Source organism: Silurus meridionalis, chromosome 10, assembly GCF_014805685.1.
Source record: "Silurus meridionalis isolate SWU-2019-XX chromosome 10, ASM1480568v1, whole genome shotgun sequence".
Lineage (NCBI taxonomy): Eukaryota > Metazoa > Chordata > Actinopteri > Siluriformes > Siluridae > Silurus > Silurus meridionalis.
The window spans coordinates 24,070,101-24,095,100 of record NC_060893.1 but is presented as its reverse complement, the minus strand read 5'-3'; the positions used below and the strand labels follow the sequence as shown (position 1 = coordinate 24,095,100).

Here is a 25,000-nt window from a genome sequence, read left to right as displayed (position 1 = left end):
AATATACCAGCCAAAGGAAAAAAAAAAGTCAAATCCACCAAATCAATGAGGAATTAAAAGCAAGCTTCCCACTCAAAACTGATCTAAATGTACGGCTTACTGTGAAGAGAGATCAATATTCCACCTTAGCAACTTCGGCTGAGGTTTTAAGTGCCTCTGGGAGATGCGTAGCCTTCAGACAGAATGCATAAACATGCCCTGAGTCCCAATGGGAAACACAAACACACGCTGAGGATCGCAACGTAATACCCACAACCCTGATCTCGGAGGCTAAGCGTTCCGTCTGCGTTTTCACGCCTTGGTTTTTTTTGCGGGGAAAGCGTAGAGAAATCGATCGCAGAGGTCAAACAAATATTACACCATTCCATTGTTATATTAGTCATAAATTGGGGTAGAAATTGTATCGTAATAATTCACATTGCATAATGTGGGTTTGGAGAATGATTGAGATTTTTTTTTACATCTCCATCCATTCAGTACCATATAATTTGTAATATAAAATAAAAATAAATAAATAAACAAACAAAATCGCCATACCAACGATATTTCCCCAAAATAATTCACCTATATCATTCATCACGATATCAAATCCGGTCTCGATATATTGTTCTGCCCCATCATCAAATACATCATAGACAAACCTGCATTAGTTAATTAATAGTTCACTACCAATGCTGCTTTACTGTACATGGGGTGGAAGTTCTCCTGCTATAGAGCGAAACAAAATCCCAGAAGTGTGGAGGTTATTACATCAGGAAATGTGGACTAAATGTGGAATGGGATGTAAATAAATACAAAAATAAAATACAATAAATTCCTAAAAAAAAAAAAAAAGAGAAATAAAATAATGAACTAATGACTAATGAACAATAAAAAAAAGAGCAGATTTTTTTTTTAATTATAATAATTATATTTAAAATTATATTTGAAGCATAAGCCTGATTGCTAATAGTCATTTAATAATTTCACAATTTTCTAATGCATAAAACAAACAAAAAGGCAATACGTTAAGAATACATATTGATGTTTGTCTGTTTACATTTTTCTGGCCCTGAAATTGGCTCCGCCTCCAAAATGACCCACACACTTTGTTCCATAAAAGGCAACCCAAATAATAAAATCCACCCTTTTCACGATGTAGACTCGTTTTTTTTGTTGTTGTTGTTTGTTTGTTTTTTATTTCTGGCCCTGAAACAAGCTCAGCCTCGAGACTAAATCTAGTGAAACATCTTCCCAGAAGAGTGGAGTTTAACACTACAGCAAATGAAGACTAAAATGTGGAATGTGGAAAAGTCGCTGGAAATAGTGAGTAAGAAATGATCCCACATGCCCTTTTGTTTCGATTTCTGTTCAATTAAACATCAGCATCAAAATAAAATGTCCTCCTTGTGTGTGTCTCTGCTCGGTTTTATCTCCATGAAGTAAAGCTGCTTTCTCACACACACACACACACACACACACACACACACACACACACACACACACACACACACACACACACACACACACACACACACACACACAGGTATGTGTCTGGAGATTGGGGGCGAAAGGGAAAAAAAATGGATATTCCTTTCTGGTAAGTCGTAGGAGGAGATTAATGTTTTCTTCTCCCCCATAACCAGGAAACTCAGTGAAACATGAATGATGCTCATAAATGAATGCTGGAGGTTGCTGTTCTTCTTCACGTCGGTTTTGCTCGGTATGAGAACTGAGAAATGAGAACAGAGCACGCTGGAGATATCCAGAAATAAAGCATCTTTTTCTCTCAACACTACATGGCACACAGAACCCTGGGTCTTCTCCTACTGGCTGGTTTGTGGCTCTACAGATGTCCACTTTTAAAAGTGCTCTACAAACTGAATTCATTCAGAATCGTATAGAATCTTTCAACATCCATTTCACCTCGTTCCACATCCATTTGACCACCACCAACAACGATTCTACCTCTCCCCCCCCCCCCTGATTTATTGCCTATTATCTTACATTCACACCTCGATAAACATCCACCTTACATCTAAAAATACAAACTCAGAACAGCATCCAAATAAAACTGAGGAACGATGCTGAGGCACGTTAGTCATCTGTAAACAAAGGCTCCCCCTAAAGGCCAGCTTTGATTTAAACAAACAAACAAACAAACAAAAACCACACATAACCTGTATTTATTGGTGGGTCAATCCTTCCATAAATAACAGACTGGTGGTGTAGGAGTAATATTTAAATCGAATCAAAGTGGCTGCTTAAACATAAATATCTGGCAGTGGACTGGGGATTAGATGCAAAAATAAATAAATAAATAAATAAATAAATAAATAAATAAATAAATAGACAGCACAGTCTTCATGGGGGGTGGTGGGGTGGGGGGGAAGTGCTGAAGAATATTAAACAATTAAATGAATAAAGGTGCTGTTCTAGGACCGTTATTTTTTTTACTTTGGTCATTTTGTAATTACTGGCACAGGAGGAGTTGGTTTTTATCATGTGACGCCTGGTGCGTTCTGACCCTGTTCATTCTTCCTGTGAAATCACTCTCCTAATGAATTAATCATCACTTTCCATTAAACATTTAGCGCTAAAAGGCGACTGACGTCTGTCTGTTATCCCTCATTCAACATCAGCACAGCCGAGATGGGGGCGGGGCTCCGCACCTCTCGAATGAAAAGTCCACATGGAGAATAGGGGGCACAGTCCTGAGATTCACATGGTTGAAATCTCTGGTGATGATAAACGGTCCGTCTTGGTGAGCGTTTTGTGAAAAAGACGCAACTTATGCCGCTTGAGTGTCGGATGTAATTCAATTTATTGTCCAGGGAGCATACGTTTGAAAGTAGAATCAACATCTACACTACCTCCATTATACCTCCTTCAGCCTTTATTATATCTCCATCAACATCTACACTACCTCCATTATACCTCCTTCAGCCTTCATCATACCTCCATCAACATCTACACTACCTCCATTATACCTCCTTCAGCCTTCATTATATCTCCATCAACATCTACACTACCTCCATTATACCTCCTTCAGCCTTTATTATATCTCCATCAACATCTACACTACCTCCATTATACCTCCTTCAGCCTTCATTATATCTCCATCAACATCTACACTACCTCCATTATACCTCCTTCAGCCTTTATTATATCTCCATCAACATCTACACTACCTCCATTATACCTCCTTTAGCCTTCATTATACCTCCATCAACATCTACACTACCTCCATTATACCTCCTTCCGCCTCCATTATACCTCCATCAACATCTACACTACCTCCATTATACCTCCCTCAGCCTTTATTATACCTCATTAACATCTACACTACCTCCATTATACCTCCTTCAACATCTACACTACCTCCATTATACCTCCTTCCGCCTTCATTATACCTCCATCAACATCTACACTACCTCCATTATAACTCCTTCAGCCTTCATTATACCTCCATCAACATCTACACTACCTCCATTATACCTCATCAACATCTACACTACCTCCATTATACCTCCTTCAGCCTCCATTATACCTCCATCAACATCTACACTACCTCCATTATACCTCCTTCAGCCTTCATTATACCTCCATCAACATCTACACTACCTCCATTATACCTCCATCAACAGCTACACTACCTCCATTATACCTCCTTCAGCCTTCATTATACCTCCATCAACATCTACACTACCTCCATTATACCTCCATCAACATCTACACTACCTCCATTATACCTCCATCAACATCTACACTACCTCCATTATACCTCCATCAACAGCTACACTACCTCCATTATACTACCTTCAGCCTATATTATACCTAATCAACATCTACACTACCTCCATTACACCTCCTTCAGCCTCCATTATACCTCATCAACATCTACACTACCTCCATTATACCTCCTTCAGCCTCCATTATACCTCCATCAACATCTACACTACCTCCATTATACCTCCTTCCGCCTTCATTATACCTCCATCAACATCTACACTACCTCCATTATACCTCCTTCAGCCTCCATTATACCTCCATCAACATCTACACTACCTCCATTATACCTCCTTCAACCTTTATTATATCTCCATGAACATCTACACTACCTCCATTATACCTCCTTCAGCCTTCATTATACCTCCATCACCATCTACACTACCTCCATTATACCTCCTTCAGCCTTTATTATACCTCCTTTAACATCTACACTACCTCCATTATACCTCCTTCAGCCTTTATTATACCTCCATCAACATCTACACTACCTCCATTATACCTCATCAACATCTACACTACCTCCATTATACCTCCTTCATTATACCTCATCAACATCTACACTACTTCCATTATACCTCCTTCATTATACCTCATCAACATCTACACTACCTCCATTATACCTCCTTCAGCCTTCATTATACCTCCATCAACATCTACACTACCTCCATTATACCTCCTTCAGCCTTCATTATACCTCCATCAACATCTACACTACCTCCATTATACCTCCTTCAGCCTTTATTATACCTCCATCAACATCTACACTACCTCCATTATACCTCCTTCAGCCTTCATTATACCTCCATCAACATCTACACTACCTCCATTATACCTCCTTCAGCCTTTATTATACCTCCATCAACATCTACACTACCTCCATTATACCTCCTTCAGCCTTTATTATACCTCCATCAACATCTACACTACCTCCATTATACCTCCTTCAGCCTTCATTATACCTCCATCAACATCTACACTACCTCCATTATACCTCCTTCAGCCTTCATTATACCTCCATCAACATCTACACTACCTCCATTATACCTCTGTCAACATCTACACTACTTCCATTATACCTCCATCAACATCTACACTACCTCCATTATACCTCCATCAACATCTACACTACCTCCATTATACCTCCTTCAGCCTTCATTATACCTCAACATCTACACTACCTCCATTATACCTCCTTCAGCCTTCATTATACCTCATCAACATCTACACTACCTCCATTATACCTCCTTCAGCCTTCATTATACCTCCATCAACATCTACACTACCTCCATTATACCTCCTTCAGCCTTTATTATACCTCATTAACATCTACACTACCTCCATTATATCTCGTCCAACACCCACTACATGTTATTGAAGATCTAGATGACCTTGATTATAATCATCTGCTACACCTGAGACAGCGTGGAGGTGGGACGAGTGTCTGTGAGATGATACCTTTGCTGAAATCTTTAGGGTCGAGAGAGAGGCTGTATCCGGGCAGAGTCTCCAGCAGTAATCTGTAACATGCCTTCCAGCCAGGCTCGGGGATGGTAGGAGCCACACACTGCATGGCAGCTACTCGTTTAAAGAACGCAGACTTGCGGTGAAACCCGATGAGTTCGTACAGCTCAGACAGGACACTGTAACGCTGGATCTTCTCCTCCTCAGAGAGCTAGAGAGTACACAAACACACGTATATACACATTAATTATATATATATATATATACACACACACACATATATACACTTCAAGATGACTAATGTTTGTTCACTGTTTAAGTTTTTTCTTCAATTTGTGCATTTTGTATGTATTATATACAGACGAAGCATTTATTTAGACAAGTGTTTTTTTTATTTACACTTGACCATGTATAGCTCCTCCCACTTCTACACAGGGAAAGCCATAAGGGTGTTCATGATGTCAGGTAATGATGTAGGTGAGGTGTGGAGGCCTGGGGTGCAGTCAGTGTTCAGAGATCTTCCAACCCATGTAGAGCAGATCTTCAATGGAGCTTGCATTGTGCACAAGAACCACCTACGGGTGGGGAAACTGGGTTGTCCAGATACTTTTGCCATCATATATATATATATATATATATATATATATATATATATATATATATATATATATATATATATATATATATATATATATATAACATTATATAGTGTGGGCATAGGACTCTTTAAACGATTCCTTCAATTTTGTGATAGAAGTAATAAAAATGGAGTGATCCGGGTAGAAATCACATGCGGTGAAAGCGACGAGGCAGACTGACAGAGAGAAAATATGAAGGGAGAGAGAGAGAGAGAGAGAGAGAGAGAGAGAGAGAAAGTCTCCGAGTCAGGCTCTGAACATTCCCTGAATGTAAAGTGTAAATCTGAACAGAGAATGAAAAATTCTAATTGTGAAGACCTCTGTGTGAACGCCTGTTTTGCCGGATGACGCCTCAGAAGCTTAAACTGAGGAAAAGGTGAAGGTTTAAAGGAAATCAGTTGGAGGATTGAGCACTTGGAGATTCTGCAACATTCTGTAAGATTTGTATTTTACTTATCTACGTTTACACATTCAAAATATTTCCCTTGCGCAGCGATACGCCGCTCCCGGAACGTGTGCTGGAAGTCTTCTTTCTCAAGCACCTTCTGCGATTCACACTGGATCTCCGCAACCGTGTCAAAATGGCGAGAGATCCAGATGTACACAGGACGAGGTATTCTGCCACACTAACTTATGAATGTCGGTGCGCCCTATGACTGTGCGTGCAGCCTTGTGCTGATATGTTACACAAACAAGTTGTGAAACTTTGATACCACCTCACATCTCTCACACACAGGTGTATATGAAGATACCTGAACTCGTGTGTGTGTGTGTGTGTGTGTGTGTGTGTGTGTGTGTTACCTGGCCCAGGTTGATGTAGACCGCGTTCTGCAGGAACTCGGACGCCTCCATGGCTCTCTTCTGAATGGCTAACACTCGCACTGCCTTCACACATGCCTCCAACTCAATCACTCCAGCGTTCTTATACTAAAGGTAAAGAGAGAAAAAAAGTCTGATTTGGAACAAAACATTTCTCTCACACTCTCACACTCACACTCTCACACTCACACTCTCACACTCACACTCTCACACTCACACTCTCACACTCTCACACACACCCTTAAGACTAGACTCATTATGAAATGATACGTTCAGACTCAATTCTCTTCACATGAACTAGGAGACCCAAACCTGCCCCAGCATGACAATGCCCCTGAAGCCAGCTCCATGAAGATCTGCTATACATGGGTTGAAGGATGTGGAGGATCTCCTGCACTGCAGCTCTGACCTCACCCCTATTGAACATAACGAACGAACGCTGTCTGACCCTTCTTACCTTCTCACCTTCACCCAACTTTAATACCACCCTTGACCTTTGTAGCTAAACGAATCTCCACAAGATCTAGTGGAACATCTTCCTAGAGAAGCAGAGCTCATTTAAAAATTTATATATATATAAGAGGAACTAAAATGTGGAATGAGATTCTCAAAAAGAAGCACATAGCAATCTTATGGTCAGGTGTCCACAAACTTTTGCTTAATGATCATAATGCAATTTATTCATCACAGACAGGACGATGTAGATCATCAAGAGCAGAGAGACGACTTGTCTGAATCTGTAAACGTAGACGTGTTGATTCAGACACACGGCTCAAATTCCACAAAATCTTCACTGCATTCCTCTCAAAGATCATCCTTAAAAAGGTACAGAGGTACATACTATATACACACACACACACACACACACACACACACACACACACAAAAGCAGCAGTGTGTTCATGTGTGAGTGTACTGCCCCCTGTAGGACTTCAGACTCCATTAAGCACCATACACACTACAGCACGCGGTGAAATATTACACACTGGCCTGTGACATACAATTTAATAATGGGGAGGAAATAAAATATAAAACATTATAAAAAGAAAAGAAAAAAAAAGAGAAAACTAAAAAAAACACTGCACAATACAATATTGTAAAAGAAATAATAAAAAAGCATTTAAAATAGACATATATATATATATATATATAAAGTCTTCTTCTTCTTCTTCTTCTTCTTCTTCTTCTTCGGCTGCTCCCATTAGGGGTCACCACAGCGGATCATCCGTCTCCATACCACCCTGTCCTCTACATCTGCCTCTTTCACACCAACTACCTGCATGTCTTCCCTAACCACATCCATGAACCTCCTCCTTGGCCTTCCTACCTGGTGGCTCCATCTTCAGCATTCTTCTACCAATATAATTCATGTCCCTTCTCTGCACATGTCCAATCCATCTCAATCTCGCCTCCCTCACCTTGTCACCAAAACATCCTACATGTGCTGTCCTCTAATAAACTCATTTCTAATCTTGTCCATCCTCGTTACTCCCAACGAAAACCTTAACATCTTCAGCTCTGCTACCTCCAGCTCTGCCTCCTGCCTTTTACTCAATGCCACTGTCTCTAATCCATACAACATCGCAGGTCTCACCACAGTCCTATAAACTTTTCCTTTCATTCTTGCAGATACCCTACTATCACAAATCACTCCTGCCACTCTTCTCCACCCACTCCACCCTGCCTGCACTCTTTTCTTTACTTCTCTAACACACTCTCCATTACTTTGCACTGTTGACCCCAGGTACCTGAACTCCTCCACCTTCTCCACCTCTTCTCCCTGCAACCGCATCACCCACTGCCCTCCCTCTCATTCACACACATGTACTCTGTCTTACTCCTACTGACTTTCATTCCCCTTCTCTTCAGCGCATATCTCCACCTCTCCAGGCTCTTCTCAACCTGCTCTACTCTCACCACAAATCACATCATCATCTGCAAACATCATAGTCCAGGAGACTCCTGTCTGACCTCGTCCGTCAACCTGTCCATCACCACTGCAAACAGGAAAGGGCTCAGGGCCGATCCTTGATGCAGTCCAACCTTCACTCTGAACCAGTCTGTCGTACCTACTGCACACTTCACTGCCGTCACACTGTCCTCATACATGTCCTGCACCACCCTTACATACTTCTCTGACACACCTGACTTCCTCATACAATACCACAACTCCTCTCTTGGCACTCTGTCATACGCTTTCTCTAAATCCACAAATACACGATGCAATTCCTTCTGTCCTTCTCTATACTTCTCCATCAACATCCTCAAAGCAAATAAGGCATCTGTGGTGCTCTTCCTCGGCATGAAACCATACTGTTGCTGGGAGCGTCCTAGGTTCTTCCGCCCTGATGGCCTGCACCCCAGCAGAGTTGGAGCAGCAGTGCTATCAGATAACATCTCTAGGATACTTCACACCATCTGACTGGTAAGACATCAGGAAATCTTCGACAATGAGAACACGCATACAACAGACCAAATAGTTACAAGTTCACACACAGCCCAGTTTATAGAAACCGTATCTATCCCTCGTGTAGCAAAACCAAGAAGTAAATACACAAGATCCAGAAACAATCTCATTGAAGTTAAAACTGAAAATGCCAGATAAACAAACACCAAAAAGTTTTAAAGTTTGGTCTTTTAAACATTAGATCACTTGCACCCAAAGCACTGATTATAAATGAGATGATCACAGAGAATAATCTCGATGCACTCTGTCTCACTGAGACCTGGATTAAACCAGGTGATTATATGGGTCTAAGCAGTCGACACCGTCAGGATATGTTTATAAGCATGAGCCCGTCAGACTGGTCGTGGGGGTGTAGGAACCATTTATACTGCTTCTCTTAATGTTAGTCAGATGTTAGGATTCAGCTTTAAATCATTTGAAGTGCTCGTTCTTAAAGTTGTACTTTCGGACATACATAGTAAACTCGCTCTGGTCACCGTGTACAGACCCCCAGGACCCTCGCTGATTTTCTTCAAGAGTTTGCTTGTTTTCTATCAGATCTCTTGATCAATTTTGATAAAGTGCTGCTTGTAGGAGATTTTAATATTCATGTAGATGATGTAAACGATGCTCTAGGATTATCATTTGTTGACTTATTAAACTCTTTTGGGGTTAAACAAAAGCGTCACCAGACCAACTCATCGCTTTAACCACACACTAGACTTAATAATATCCCACGGAGCAGACGTCACTGATATAGATATTTTACCTCAGAGTGATGACATCACAGACCATTACCTCATACTGTACACACTACCGGTAGAGCAGATTAGCCGTGTTGCACCACGTTATCGACCTGGTAGGACTATTGTTCCAACCACTAAGGACAGATTCATAAATAACCTGCCTGATTTATCTCAATTTCTCACTAAACCCATAACTACTATTAATCTTGATGAGATAACTAAGAACATAGACCTTATCCTCACTAGCACATTAGACACCGTTGCCCCTATCCGGTTAAAAAAGGTTAGAGACCAAGCACCTGCATCTTGGTATAATAGTCATACACATGCCCTCAAGAGAACAGCACGTAATCTGGAGAAAATGGAGGAAAACTAAATTGGAGGTATTTAGAATCGCGTATAAAGACAGTATGCTCAGCTACAGGCAGGCGCTAAAAGCTGCTAGAGCTGAACACCTGAGCAAACTTATAGAAAACAACAAAAACAATCCCAGGTTCCTTTTCAGTACAGTAGCTAAACTAACTACAAATCAGGGCTCTGAAAATTGTGTTCCATCACAGTTTAGTAGTGAGGACTTTATGATTTTCTTCACTGAAAAAATAGATAACATTAGAAAAACAATTGTGGCAGTTCAACCTCTTACAGCATCTCCTGAGACAGTGTTACCTTCAACTCCACAACTCCACTGTTTTACATGTATAGGACAGGAAGAGCTGTATAATGTTATTGCCAAAGCTAAATCGACAACATGTCAGTTAGATCCAATTCCTACTAAATTACTGAAGGAAGTGTTATATACAACTGGTGAGCCTCTTCTAAATATTATTAACTCCTCACTATCTTTAGGTCACGTCCTAAATCCCTCAAGTTAGCAGTTATTAAGCCCCTCATTAAAAACCTAATCTGGATCCAAACACGTTATCAAATTACAGACCAATTTCAAATCTCCCATTTATGTCTAAGATTTTAGAAAAGATTGTCGCTGCACAGTTATGTTCCTACCTGCAAGAGAACAATATCTTTGAAGAATTTCAGTCAGGTTTTAGGCCCCATCATAGCACAGAAACTGCTCTAGTTAAAATAACTAATGACCTGTTTTTAGCTTCAGACCAAGGCTTCATCTCGCTGTTGGTTTTACTAGATCTTAGTGCTGCATTCGACACTATAGACCATGATCTCCTCCTAGATCGCTTACAAAATTACATCGGCATTCAGGGACAGGCATTAAGCTGGTTTAAATCCTACCTGTCCGATCGTTACCATTTCGTAGATTTGAATGGAGAGCTATCCAGGCTAATGCAAGTAAATTATGGCGTGCCGCAAGGTTCAGTTCTAGGACCCCTGCTCTTCACAATATACATGCTTCCGTTAGGAAATATTATTAGAAGGCATGGAATTAGCTTCCATTGTTATGCTGATGATACTCAGCTATATATTTCATCTAAACCAGGCGATACAGCTCAATTAACCCGGATGACTGAGTGTGTTAAGGAACTAAGAGATTGGATGACCCATAACTTTCTACTTTTAAATTCTGATAAGACTGAGATTTTGCTCATCGCCCAAAAACTGGTATACAGACGCCCAGCATCTCAACCTGCATTTAGACGGATGTTCTGTAACCACTAGTTCAACGGTAAAAGACCTGGGTGTTATTTTAGACAGCGACTTGTCTTTCAAAAATCACATCAATCAGGTTACAAAACAGCCTTCTTTCACCTTAGAAATATTTCTAAGCTAAGAAATATGTTGTCTATATCCGATGCAGAGAAGCTCGTCCATGCGTTTATGACCTCCAGAATAGACTACTGTAATGCGTTACTAGGTGGATGTCCTGCTTCATTAATAAACAAGCTTCAGTTAGTCCAGAATGCAGCAGCCAGAGTTCTTACAAGGTCAAAAAAATATGATCACATAACCCCGATCTTATCGTCCCTACATTGGCTTCCTGTTAAGTTTCGAATAGACTACAAACTATTACTTCTCACTTATAAAGCACTAAATGGTTTGGCTCCTGTATCTATCCAGTCTTTTAACACGCTACAATCCGCCACGCCCCTGAGATCTCAAAACTCTGGGCTTCTAGTAGTTCCTAGAATAGCAAAGTCCACTAAAGGTGGTAGAGCATTTTCACATTTAGCTCCTAAACTCTGGAATAGTCTTCCTGACGGTGTTCGGGGCTCAGACACACTCACCCAATTTAAGTGTAGATTAAAACATATCTTTTAGCAAAGCCTACACATAACACACATCACATCATAACCTTGTGCTCCAGAACATCTGATCACATGCACATTATCAACTTGTGCTGTTAATATCATGAACAGCAGCTACGCTAATTCCTCTCCACTGCTTCTCTTTCTCTCCCCATCCCGAGGCATCCTGAGGTTGCTCCAGCTCCAGTCACCTCCCACCTCGTGATGATTACGGACCTTTAAAGAAGTAGATGCCGAACTCACAAACATCCTGAACCATCTAGAGACGTACCAGTGCCATTTGGATCCCGCTACATGTGTGGAGTTTTGACATTGGACCTCCTGGAGTGTTTAAAGGCTCTGGCATGGAGAAGCTGATGCTGGATCTGTGGTGATCACAAATGCTGAGCTTATAAAACTCGGAGCTACTAACCATATAGACTGTTTAAGACTGCAGAAAGAACATTACTTATAATCTTATACTCCAGTAATCATGTTAGTTCTCACTCCAGTGTTCTGTATTGTTGAAAGATTTATGATCAAACTCTTGATGTCACCCAGATGAGGATGGGTTCCCTTTGAGTCTGGTTCCTCTCAAGGTTTCTTCCTCATAACATCTAAGGGAGTTTTTCCTTGCCACAGTCGCCACGGCTTGCTCATCAGGGACAAATGCACACCATTCACCATCACTGTTGATTTGTGTAAAGCTGCTTTGAGACAATGTCTGTTGTGAAAAGCGCTATACAAATAAACTTGACTTGACTTGACTTGACTTGACTTGTTGCTCACAGATGGTCACCTCTTCTCTCAGACTGGCTTCCACTACTCTTTCCCATAACTTCATGGTTTGACTGATCAACTTAATTCCCCTGTAGTTACTGCAGGTCTGCACATCTCCCTTATGCTTAAAAATCGGTACCAGCACACTCCTTCTCCATTCCTCAGGCATCCTCTCCTTCCAGAATCCTGTTAAACAATCTGGTTAAAAACTCCACTGCATCTCTCCTAAACATCTCCACGCCTCTACCGGTACGTCATCTGGTCCAACCGACTTTCCATTCTTCATCCTCTTAATCGCTGCTCTCACTTCCTTACTAATCCTATCTACATCCTGCTTCACCAACTGCACATCATCCAACCTTCTCTCTCTGTGATTTTCCTCATTCATCAGCTGCTCAAAATACTCCTCCACCTTCTCAACACTCTCCTCACTAGTCAACACATTTCCTCTCCATCCTTTATTGCTCTAACTTGCAGTACATCCTTCCCAGCTCGGTCCCTCTGCCTGGCCAACCGGTACAAATCCTTTTCTCCTTCCTTAGTGTCCAACCTCTTATACAGCTCCTCATATGCCTTTTCCTTGGCTTTCGCCACATCCTCTTTACCTGCTGCCGCATCTCCTTGCACTCCTGCCTACTTTTCTCATCACTCTGTCGATCCCACTTGTGTTTTGCCAACCTCTTTCTCCTTCATGCTCTCCTGCACTTCCTCATTCCACCACCACGTCTCCTTGTCTTGCTTTCTATTTCCAGATGTCACACCAAGTACTTTTCTAGCTGCCTCCTCATCACTCCTGCAGTAGTTCCCCAATCATCCGCACCTCTTCACCACCACCGAGCCCCTGTCTGACCTCTTCCCTGAACCTCACACTACACTCTTCCTCCTTCAGTTTCCACCATCTTATTCTTCTCTCAGTCCTCACTCTCCTCCTCTTTTCTTCACCTCCAAAACCATCCTACAGACCACCATCCGATGCTGTCTAGCTACACTGTCCCCGCCAACACCTTACAGTCTCCAATCTCCTTCAGGTTGCATCTCCTGCATAGCACATAGTCCACCTGTGTGCACCTTCCTCCACTCCTATACGCCACCCTATGATCCTCCTTCTTCTTAAAATACGTGTTCACCACTGCCATTTCCATCCTTTTAGCAAAATCTACCACCATCTGCCCTTCCACATTCCTCTCCTTAAAACCATACCTACCCATCACCTCCTCATCACCTCTGTTCCCTTCACCTACATGCCCATTAAAGTCTGAGACATTATATATATAAGTATATTATTATATATATATATATATATATATATATATATATATATATATATATATATATATATATATATATATATATATATAATGTATAACATTTTATTGTTTTTGTTACATTCTTAACTTTTATCCTATTTACTTATTTAATATAGATAGATATTTTCCTGGTGTGTAGATAACCTGAGAGAGAGACTGAATTCATCAGTAATTACTAAGTGAAATAAATCGAGTCCATCTCAATGTCGTTAGCATCATAAAGAAACGTGATAAAAAAGATTAATAAAAATATCAGTCCCTGGTTAGTTTACTACGAATCATCAGCTAACCAGAGCCTTTATATAATATTAACTCCTGACAAGAGACCGAATATAAATAACACCAAATTTACCCCGAGTTCTGTCCCAGGAAGGGGGAAATATAAATAGAGACACAGACAGAAAGAGTAACAGACACCGACAGAGAAACAAAGACAAAAAACTAAGAAAGACAGACAGAAAAACAGACAAAGACAGAAAAAAAGAAAGACAGACAGAAAAACAAAGGAAGACAGAGACACAGACAGTAAGAGGCACAAACAGACGAAGAAAGAGAAAGGGAGACAGACACAGACAGACAGAGAGACAGACAAAGAGACAAAGACGGGCAGACATGGACAGAGAGACAAAGAGAGAAAGACAGAGAAACAATCAGACAGACACAGACAGAGAGAGAGACAGACAGACACAGACAGAGAGAGATAAAGACAGCGACATAGACTGGTGCTGTAACTACGCTCACCATTTCAATTCTACGTAATTCAACAGGAGTGAAGATCAACATCGCTCGTGTGTGTGTGTGTGTGTGTGTGTGGAATGTTAAAACGAGAATACGAGTCCTGAGATGAAAAGGACGTTGCTGATGATTAAAGGAGCAGCTCTACAGGATCCAGGTGAGGATCTGGACAGGTTTATATCTTGTCCAAGGTTGGACCATTCAGAGCAGAAGAAGGTAAAACACAAAAGATCTGAGCAGATGTGGTGCAGCAAATGTATTTATTTATTTTTAGAAAAAAAAAAACGTTTGAGATTGTGGATATTTTAGATAAAAAGTGAAATGAAATCTGCATCAGAGAGAGAGAGACACAGAGAGAAAGAAAGAGAGAGAGAAAAAGAGAGAGAGAGAGAGAGAGAGAGAGAGGGGGAATCTGTTCGTCATCCTTCATACTGCTCACACTGCTTTACCTTGCCGTAATAAGAAATGGCCTCTTTGTACTTCTCGATGATGTCCTCTGGACTCAGACAGTTCTTGGCTCGTCCGATCTCGCTGCTCGTGTCGGCGCTGATGCTGCTGCTGGAGGTCAAAGCACCTGCAGGAGCGCAAAACACATGGAGTGAGGGACTAGAAAGAAAGACGGAAAATGTACACGACAAAGAAAAAAAAGCACAGACAAACAAAAAAAGGTTTGAAACAGAGGGGAGAAGTAGAGACAAAAGGAAAAAAAGATGAAAGGACAAGACGGGGAGAGAAAGTGAAAAGTAGAGACGAGTGCAGAAAATGAAGAATTCATGAGACTTTAGATGTGAAGAAGAGAGTTATCGAGAAGATGAGAAAAGAGACCGAGAGGCAATAAAAGAAGAAACCGGGCGAGACGAGGGAGACCATGACAAGACGAGACGAAGGGAGGAAGGAAAAAAAAACAAAAACAAAAGAGAAACAATGTGGAAAAAATGAGAAAATTAATTTGAGGGCAAAGAAAAATAAAACTAATAAAAAGAAATAAAAGAGGGTGAAAAATAGAGAAGAAATGAGTGAAGACAAGAGAAGACAAGAAAAGGAGAAAAGAAAAGAAAAAAAGAGTTATGGAGAAATACACTATATGGCCAAAAGTTTGTGGACGCCTGCGCATAAGATGTGCCACGTGCTTCTTTCTGAACATCTCAATCCACAAGTCATCTCCAATTTGCTCTTATAATAAGCTCCACTCTTCTGGGAAGATGTTCCTCTTAATTTTGTGGAGATTCCTTCTGCGTCTTAGTGAAGTCAGGTGAGAGAAGGTGAGGAAGCCTAGGGGGGCATCACAGTAGGGTTGGAGCTCTGCAGCAGATCATCTTCCAACCCATGGAAAGCAGATCTTCATAGAGCTGGCTTTGAGCACAGGTTTTGGGTCTCCTGGGTCAAGTGAAGGCAATATTTCATCGGGGTGTCCGGATACTTTTGGCCGTATAATGGGATTAGAAGAGGGACGCGACGAGAAAACTGAGTGACGGGAGGAGAGATTGGAACGAGTGAACGAATGGAAAGAGAAAATGAGAGGAGAGAAAAAGGGATGAAAGGAGGAATGAAAGGAGGAAGATCATCAGAAAAAGTATACACTGTGCATGCACTATGACATGCTTATAACACATCAATAACAGTCACATTAACATTATACATTTACACAGCCCCATCTGACAGCGCACGTGTGTGTGTGTGTGTGTGTGTGTGTGTGTGTGTGTGTGTGAGATGAAACAGCTGTGAAATGGGATTCATTCAGTTCAGCAAAAACAAGCTTAAATCATGCAATTATGAATGATTATGAAGGAATAACCCACTCCACACTGAGCATTCATACAGCAATAATCCAGGAAGGGGTGGTGTGGGGCAGCAGGACGGACAGCGGGGTGTCTCTATACCCCCTAGCGTGCGATGTCGTTATTCCACGTACACCACATCCACTAGTCAAGTTACAGATGCTTCATTATTGTACAAACTCCAGTTTCTACATAACACGTGGTGCAGCCAAAAGTATTGGGACACCCGTCTTTTCTTCTCCGGACTTTAGATGCACGAGCATCGAAATTGAACTAGGAGACTGCTTTCCATGGGATAGAGGTTTGGACGATCTCCTGCTACAGAGCTCCAACCCTACTGACCTCTGAGCAGATGATGATCGTATCATCACTGTATAATTGTCCTTCGTGCGAGTAAAGAATCGTTTAAAAACAATGAAATATTCTCCATGTATAAATGCCAGATCAATGAATGTGGCGTATAAATCATCAGAGCTTTACTGTTTGCTTTGGTCCTCGACTATGTAGGTCACTTTCTTCTCAGTAAATGGACTGACTGGACATGGACGGTATAAATCAGCAGTTAGGGGGCGTCTGTTTCACTTCCCCACTGCATCGCTTGGATTTAAGATTCACTTCTTACAGACTCGGATCCTGATTTCTGATCAACCTGCTTTGTTTTAAAGCCGTGCTGCAACTTGTTTAAAGCAAAAAGCCGTGTACAAGAACATACAGCATGTTAAACACACACCCTGTGAAAAGTGTGTAATCACCTGCTCTTTTATGGTTTTTGAGAGACACATATTCCTTTTGTTTCTATGCAACAATCCAGGCCATTGAACACTATTAATTTATATTAAAGTGTCAGCTTGGGCACTAGCAGTAGATTCTGGATGGAATACATTTTGCTAGGTCACATTCCAGCTTCTTCATATATACATGAACCAATCCTAAACCAACTTGGCTCCCATTCCAAACCTCAACACCATGCGATTCCATCTGGATTCGCGAAGCGTACGTCTGAGCTCGGAGAAAAAAAACGGTGGTCTGGAGTGATCATCATGGAACAACCTACCCAGTCATCTTCACGCTGATGGAGGATTTTTCAGTGGAAGATCTGGATATTTATAGATTTGTTTGGTCGAAGTAAATCTTTCAAAACTGCCCTAGTTTGTTGCATAGAAACAAAAGGAGACGTGCGTATCTGCGTAACCATAAAACACACATTTCACAGGTACTGTTATACTAAAAACCAGGAGACACATCGATACACTGTAACTAAAAAAAAAACTAAATCGAAAAGCGTGCGGGAAATAGTCTGGAAAATCTGGTGCTTCAGGGATATATAGAGAACTGTACACACACACACACACACACACACACACACACACACACAGCAACATTCAGTCATGAAGGAAGGAAGTGTAAAAGAGTAGGGGTCGGGCTCAGGCAGAGGGATGCGGCGGGGTTTTAAAGTTTCAGCATGCAGCACAGAGCAGAACTGTACTGTACCTGGGTCAATGAGAACCTCCTGAGCTCCTGAACACACATACAGAGACAAACAGAGAGAGAGAGAGAGAGAGAGAGAGAGAGAGAGAGATAGAAACAGACAGTCTGGTATGGTTAGTTCTGCACTGCAGGTTTCAGCACTGCTGCTGCTGCAAAAAAAAAGAAATCGCAGATTCCATGCGAGCTTTCTGACTGAATTATAAATATAATGAAATAAAAGTTAATCTACAGGGTGGAGCAGGGAAACGGGAACTTCTGGTCCCAGTGTGACTCGAAAATGTTCCAGAAACTCTCCAAGGATTTTGACATTTTTGACTTTGTTAGTCGAATTGCTGAACACAAGGAAGGTTTATGTAAAATGTGTTTTTTTGTTATGGAGGTTCTGCGTGTAGGGGGCGTGGCCTCAGTGGTCCTGCAGTAAGTGCGCTGTGTGCGTGTGACTAATAAATGTGCAGGTAGAAATTCGACTGAAATCGTGTTCAATCTGGCTGCTTTAACTCGGATCATCCTGTAAGAAATCTCTTAACTACAATAAAGTTCCCGGTTATAGGCGAACTTGCAATTTTGTAAATTTCCAGTTTATTCCCATTAATTTCATGGAAATTTTGGAAAAACTGTATTTAGACCCCCTTGAAATGAGTTCTAATGGAGCAGTGGAGTGGTGCGCAACGAGTCTTCTCTGTAAATAAGAATGGTGATGGTGCGAATTCCAGTCAGACACTCAACTTTTTATAATCGCATGAGCAGACAGGACGCGATCATGACATCCTTAACTGGTAATGACTCCATCATCGTTCTTATAAAAGGTTTTATAAGAGGGGATCGAAAAACGAGCTCACGCTGGTTTCCACAATTGCTTACTTGCAAAATTTCCCATTTCCATGCACCACCCTATTTATCAATGCTGAAGAAAATGTTACGTTTCCTTTTCCCAAAAGTGGAAATAAAAAAAGCTTTATAGATATGAACGAACATGCACATCAGATTTATAGCACAAGATCAACAATAGCTACAATAATTAGATCAAATACAAAGAAATGTAGTAATTAAAAATCTTTAGTTTGCACTGTGAGAAGGAAAAAAAAGGAGAATCTCATAGGTCGTTACAGACCAAATAATAATAATAATAATAATAATAATAATAATGTCTGCAGCAGTGCTGAATTCTTCTGCACCAGACCTCCCTTAAACTCATTAACCGTGTTAGAATATTGTTAGTAGAAATGCAAGCTTTTTGCCGACAATTGAGTGGAATATTTTAATTCTTTCTGCAAATGAGATTTTATATTTACACACACACACACACACACACACACACACACACACACACACACACACACACACACACACACACACACACACACACACACACACGCACACACGCACACACCCCTAGAGGTCGACCAATTCATCGGTTTTGATTCCAGTCGATTGCGGGATAAACCGGCGCAAAAATCCATACAGATAGTTTTTCCAGGTTGCATAATACAGAACAAGAGTGGCCTCTAGAGGCGTATCACTGACGTTTGTTTCTTTGAAGTCTCTTTTTTTTCCCCATTTGGATGTAACCATTATTAATTTGGAGTCTTTTTGTTTCAGTTAAAAGCATGTCTATTATTTTCCACAATATTTATCAATAATTTATATATTCATTTAGCATATTTTCATAATTCAGAACTTTTATTTTTTTAATAAAGTTCAGTACTATTTTAAGTAGAGTATTGTTTGTTTTTTAATATATATATTTATTATTATTTTTTTTTATTTATTTTTTTTTACACACACACACACACACACACACACACACACACACACATTTTAAAACCCATCAGTTGATTAATCGGTTATCAGAGACTACGAGACAATCTGGCTATCGGTAGAATCCAGTATCGGTCGACCTCTGTGCAGTACTGTGTAAGTTTTAAGCAGGTGTGAAAAAAGGCTGTAAAGTGAAAATGCTTTCAAAAATAAGTCTCTAACTTTTCTCTATTAAAAAAGAAATAAAATTCCAAATCAAATCAATATTTGGTGAGACCAACCTTTCAGTTCTTACTTCTACACACTTTTTGGTTTTTTTTACACTTGTACAAAGTAAGGGATTTTGTAAGATCAGAGTCAGGTGTGTGATTAGACAATTACACCATGCAGGTGCTAATAGTCATCAATTTGACATGGTTGTAACCCAGTCATTAACTAAAACAGAAACCACTGTGAAGGAGCTTTAAACTGGGTGAGGAACAGCAACAAGACACAAGATAGTTCTACTGCATGAGCAAGGTCTCTCCCAGGGGCAAAGATTTCAAAGAGTTCCACATTTGTGCTTCTCAAACTAATTTGAAGAACAAAGAAACAGGTGATGTTGAGGAGCGTAGATGCAGTGGTCGACCAAGGAGACTGAATACAGCAGTCACATTATGCTTATTTCCCGAAAACATGAGATCTCGTTCAGCAGTGCCATCAGCAAAGAAGTGGAGGAAACCAGCGGGACCTGGGTACAACCAATTACTGTCTGGAGACTTGTGTCTAAAAGTGATCTTCATGGAAGAATTTTGGCAAAAAAATCAATCATCAGACATGGAAACAAGACAAAGTGTCTCGACTATGCATAAAAACACAGAAACTGGTGGCAAAAAAGATGAAAAATATGAAACATTTATCTGTAGGCAGTTTGTTTGCTGAAGTGCTGGACAGCGGTAAAAAAATGAGTCTGCAGGCAACAGTGAAGCATGGTGGAGGTTTCCTGCAAGCTTGCTGCCACATTTCAGCAAATAGAGCTGTAGATCTGGTCAGGATTAATTGTGTTCTTACGGCAGGGAAATTCAGGCAGATACTTTTCCAGAATTTAATACCATCAGGGAGGCGTCTGATTGGCCCCAAATTAACATCAAGAAGAACAAGGAGTCCTGGAAGTGATCGTTTCAACCCCGATAGAGCCTGTAACATCTACATTGTGGATGTTACAGTGTGTCTGGGATTACATGGAGAGACAGAGGGATTTGAGGAGCCTACATCCATAGAAGAGCTGGGTTAGTTTTCCCCAGATGATAACGTACCTGCCGAGTTCCTTCAAAAACTGTGCGCAATCATACCTACAAAAACTGTTTTGTAGGCAAAGGGCGATCACACTAAATATCAATTCGACTTGGATTCCTCTTGGATTACATTCTACAGTTCAGGAATGAAAATATAGCACTCGCATGTGTTTCACATTAAAAGGAGGAGGAACTCCTGTGTACCCGTTTTTTTTTTACCTGAAATCATGAAGCCAAGACTGTCACATATGAGTAAAAAGGCTGAAGGAAAAAGGTAAAGGAGACATGCAGGAACGAGTGGAAGCACCCGAGTGAGCAGTGAGTCAGTGACGTGGCTAAAGAAGAGTCAATGTGAAACATGTCAGGGACAGAAAAGTTCAATAAACTTCCCTCAGTGAGTTTCAACTTAAGGGAGGATTTTCTTTAGAATGGATGTAATAGGCCCAGGCGTGGTGCCCCAGGCGTGTACCCCAGGCGTATGTGGTGCCCCAGGCGTATGTGGTGCCCCAGGCGTATGTGGTGCCCCAGGGTGTGCCCCAGGGGTGTGCCCCAGGCTGCTCAACACTGACCTGGACGATGTCTCTTCCCGCCGTCCGTTGCCGTGGAGACGACGGGTTTGCGTGCGCTGCCCTTTCCTGCCGTGCCTCCTGGGTAATGGATTATTACAGAGGCTGAGCAGAGACCCTCCAGAGCAGCTGAGAAAAAGAGAAAAAAAGAAAACATTAACAGGCAGAATCAGTGAGTCAAAGAGAAAAAGGCAGAAACAGAGAGGCAGAATCAGTGAGAAAGAGTCAGAATCAGTGAGAGAGTCAGAATCAGTGAGTCAGTGAGAAAGAGGCAGACTCGGTGAGTCAGGGAGAAAGAAGCAGAATCATGGAGAGAGTCAGAGAGAAAGAGGCAGACTCAGTGAGTCAGTGAGAAAGAGGCAGACTCGGTGAGTCAGGGAGAAAGAAGCAGAATCAGTGAGAGAGTCAGAGAGAAAGAGGCAGACTCAGTGAGTCAGTGAGAAAGAGGCAGACTCGGTGAGTCCCTGAGAAAGACGCAGAATCGGTGAGTCAGTGAGAAAGAGGCATCCCTGAGGACAGAATGTGGGACATGCAGAATTAGAGAGAGAGATAGAGAGAAAGACTGAATGTTTATCATTTTGATTTTGCATTGTGAAAGTCCTGTTTCCACCCAGGTTCTGCCCAGGTTCTGCCCTGGTTCTGCTCGGCCCGGCCCTTACCTCCCAGCCAGAGGAAGTCATTGACGGAGCGCAGCAGCTCGACGGACATGTGGTAGTGCACCAGAGCGTCCTGTAACATTCCAGCCTGCAGACACAGATCTCCCACATGCTTCCTCATGCGGCCCTGACAGCGCTTCTTATAGTGCCTGACAGGAAAGAAGAACAAAACCCTGTCAGGCATCTCACAACACAACCACAACAACAACCACAACCACACAACACGGACTGCTACACAAGTGTCTTTTCTCAAAGGAAGAAACCGCTACAAGGACACGATCAAGGACGAAAATAAAAACAAACATCCACAGAGTGAATCCTGGTCTCTATCCGGCTTGGCAGAGGAACAGACGAGTGCGGAGAGAAGGATTAGAGGGACGGAGCAGCGGGAAAGGAAACGAGGTAACGAAGGTGAGGAGGAAGGAAACGAGGGGAGGAAAGTCACTCCGTCAGCTCACCTTTTCACACCGGACAACAAACTCACAGCACAGTGTGGGAGAAAGAGCAGAAGAAAGAGAAATAAAAAAAACACAACAAAAAACAATCAATAAATAAAAGAAAGAAAAGAAACAGGACCATTTTCTACATTCATTTTTTTATTTTCTTTCTTGCAGAAAAAAAAAATCTATTCTCTTCATTTCGTAGTGTTTCTAGTGTCAGTTTATAGGAGAGTTTACATTGTGGCTTTAACCAATCAGAATGCCCAAAACGTGAACGGTTCACACTCTCGCGTGAATATCCATGCCTCTGTTAGAGATGATGTATGTGGAGGTGCAGCTGCGGCTACAGTGAAAGGAGACGTGTTGAATTGTGTTAATTGTGTTTCTTGCTTTAGTGATGACTTTCATTCTCTCTGTATAATTTTATATACAATAATCTCCCGCTTTACCGGAGTTCAAATCCCCTGTTTATCGCAGAATTGCATTTAACACATAACTAATTAGTTTATCTGATTATAATTATAACATGAAGTAAAATGTTTATACAGAACTGTTTACATAAAATAGCAGTTTTGTGTTCGTCTGCTTATAGATTTTATTTTGTGATTCACTTTTGGAACGTAATCACCGCAATAAACTGAGGATTACTGTATATATAAACACACACACACACACACACACACACACACACACACACACAGTTTTATAATAAATATATTACAAAATAAATAAACTGTTCACAAAAACAAGATTGTTTAACTCATTAACAAGAAGAATCATTTAATCAATTCACTTACACTGAATTAGATTTTTTTAAGTATAACAAATCTAAAAATATCAAAATTCATCATAAAATTAGGAGGGTTAAATAAAAAAATATAAAAAAGAAGTGAAAAGAAAAAAACAATTTCTCCCCAAATATAATTCAAATTTTATTTTATTTTTAGATTAATAAATATAAAATTATTAATATTATATAAATAGCATAATATTAATATAATATAAATATAATAAAATCAATATATATTAATATATAAATATAATAAAAATATAATATAATATAATAATATAAATATTATATAAATATAATAAAATTAATATATTAATATATAAATATAATATGAATATAATAATATAATAAATCCCTGTGTGGTTCTTTGTTTATTTTATATATATATATATATATATATATATATATATATATATATATATATATATGAATAAATGTTTTTCAGTTTTCTCTGAGCTGATCAGGAACATGCTGCCAGTCAGATCTAACCCGAGTTTCAGGAGCTCACCTGCTGTCCGTGTCCAATCCGACGAAGTCCTTCTTCTCGAACGGGACACACAGGAGCGGGATTTTATCCCCGGATTTATCCGTGGCTCGGTCCAGCCTTTTGGACTCGAGGACGATGAAGATGGATTGAATGAAGTCCTGGATGGTCTTCTCGAGTTCGGGGCAGTCGTCATACCCGGGGAAGAAGGCCACGTCTGGTCTCTGGAGCTCTGCAGTGGCGTTTCCGCTCATCCCGAACGCCAGCAGGCGCGAGTCGTACAGCGCCGGACCGAGTCGCTCCTTCATGGCGCGGAACCTCTCGGAGGTGAGCGCCCATTCGCTGCCCGCTGCCGGACACCAGGCTACGGCTACCAGCCCTACGGCCCTGCGGTGGGACTGGAACTCGCCCCATTCTCCGTTCTCGGGGGCGTAGTTGTGTCGGTAGCGTACGGACAGAGATCGCTGGTTGTCTCCCACACTCACCTGGGACACGCTCGCCACACGCTTGTACACGCAGAAGAAGTCATCCTCGGGCACGGCGCCCAGTGGCTGCACCAGCACCAGCACCGTCTGGTGATCTTCAGCACACTGGAGGTAATCCGGCACGCTCATCTCGACCTCAAACTGAAAGCAAAAATATACATATCTGATTATATTTTAAAACTCCAGCTGATTTTACAATTAAAAATAAAAAAATTATCAGGATACCGGCGATTCATCAGGAAAATTGTATCGTGTATCGTCAATCACGATGAGGCAATAATATCATATCGACCAACCATAACGTCAGTGTTCTCTTACTTCCGCCTTTGTTACACAACGTATTATTATATCACTAAATAAAGAGGTTTCTAATAAATATATAT

At 41.0% G+C, this 25,000-nt stretch overlaps 1 protein-coding gene and 1 long non-coding RNA gene across 2 annotated transcripts in view; both read right to left on the bottom strand.

Annotated features, from left to right (window-relative positions):
* The window catches only part of trappc9 (trafficking protein particle complex subunit 9), a 186,566-nt gene that overhangs the window by 160,937 nt on the left and 629 nt on the right, over nt 1-25,000 (bottom strand). The window contains 7 exon segments of the mRNA XM_046860234.1: nt 5,227-5,443; nt 6,672-6,797; nt 15,348-15,472; nt 18,168-18,194; nt 21,766-21,891; nt 22,422-22,567; nt 24,157-24,758. Of these exon segments, the coding sequence (XP_046716190.1) occupies nt 5,227-5,443; nt 6,672-6,797; nt 15,348-15,472; nt 18,168-18,194; nt 21,766-21,891; nt 22,422-22,567; nt 24,157-24,746 (1,357 nt within the window). The 5' untranslated portion in view covers nt 24,747-24,758.
* On the bottom strand, nt 3,509-4,122 carry LOC124392937. The gene is made up of 3 exons (XR_006927248.1): nt 4,112-4,122; nt 3,647-3,699; nt 3,509-3,614 (listed from the first exon to the last, which is right to left on the bottom strand). It is a non-coding gene; the product is annotated as an uncharacterized LOC124392937 (long non-coding RNA).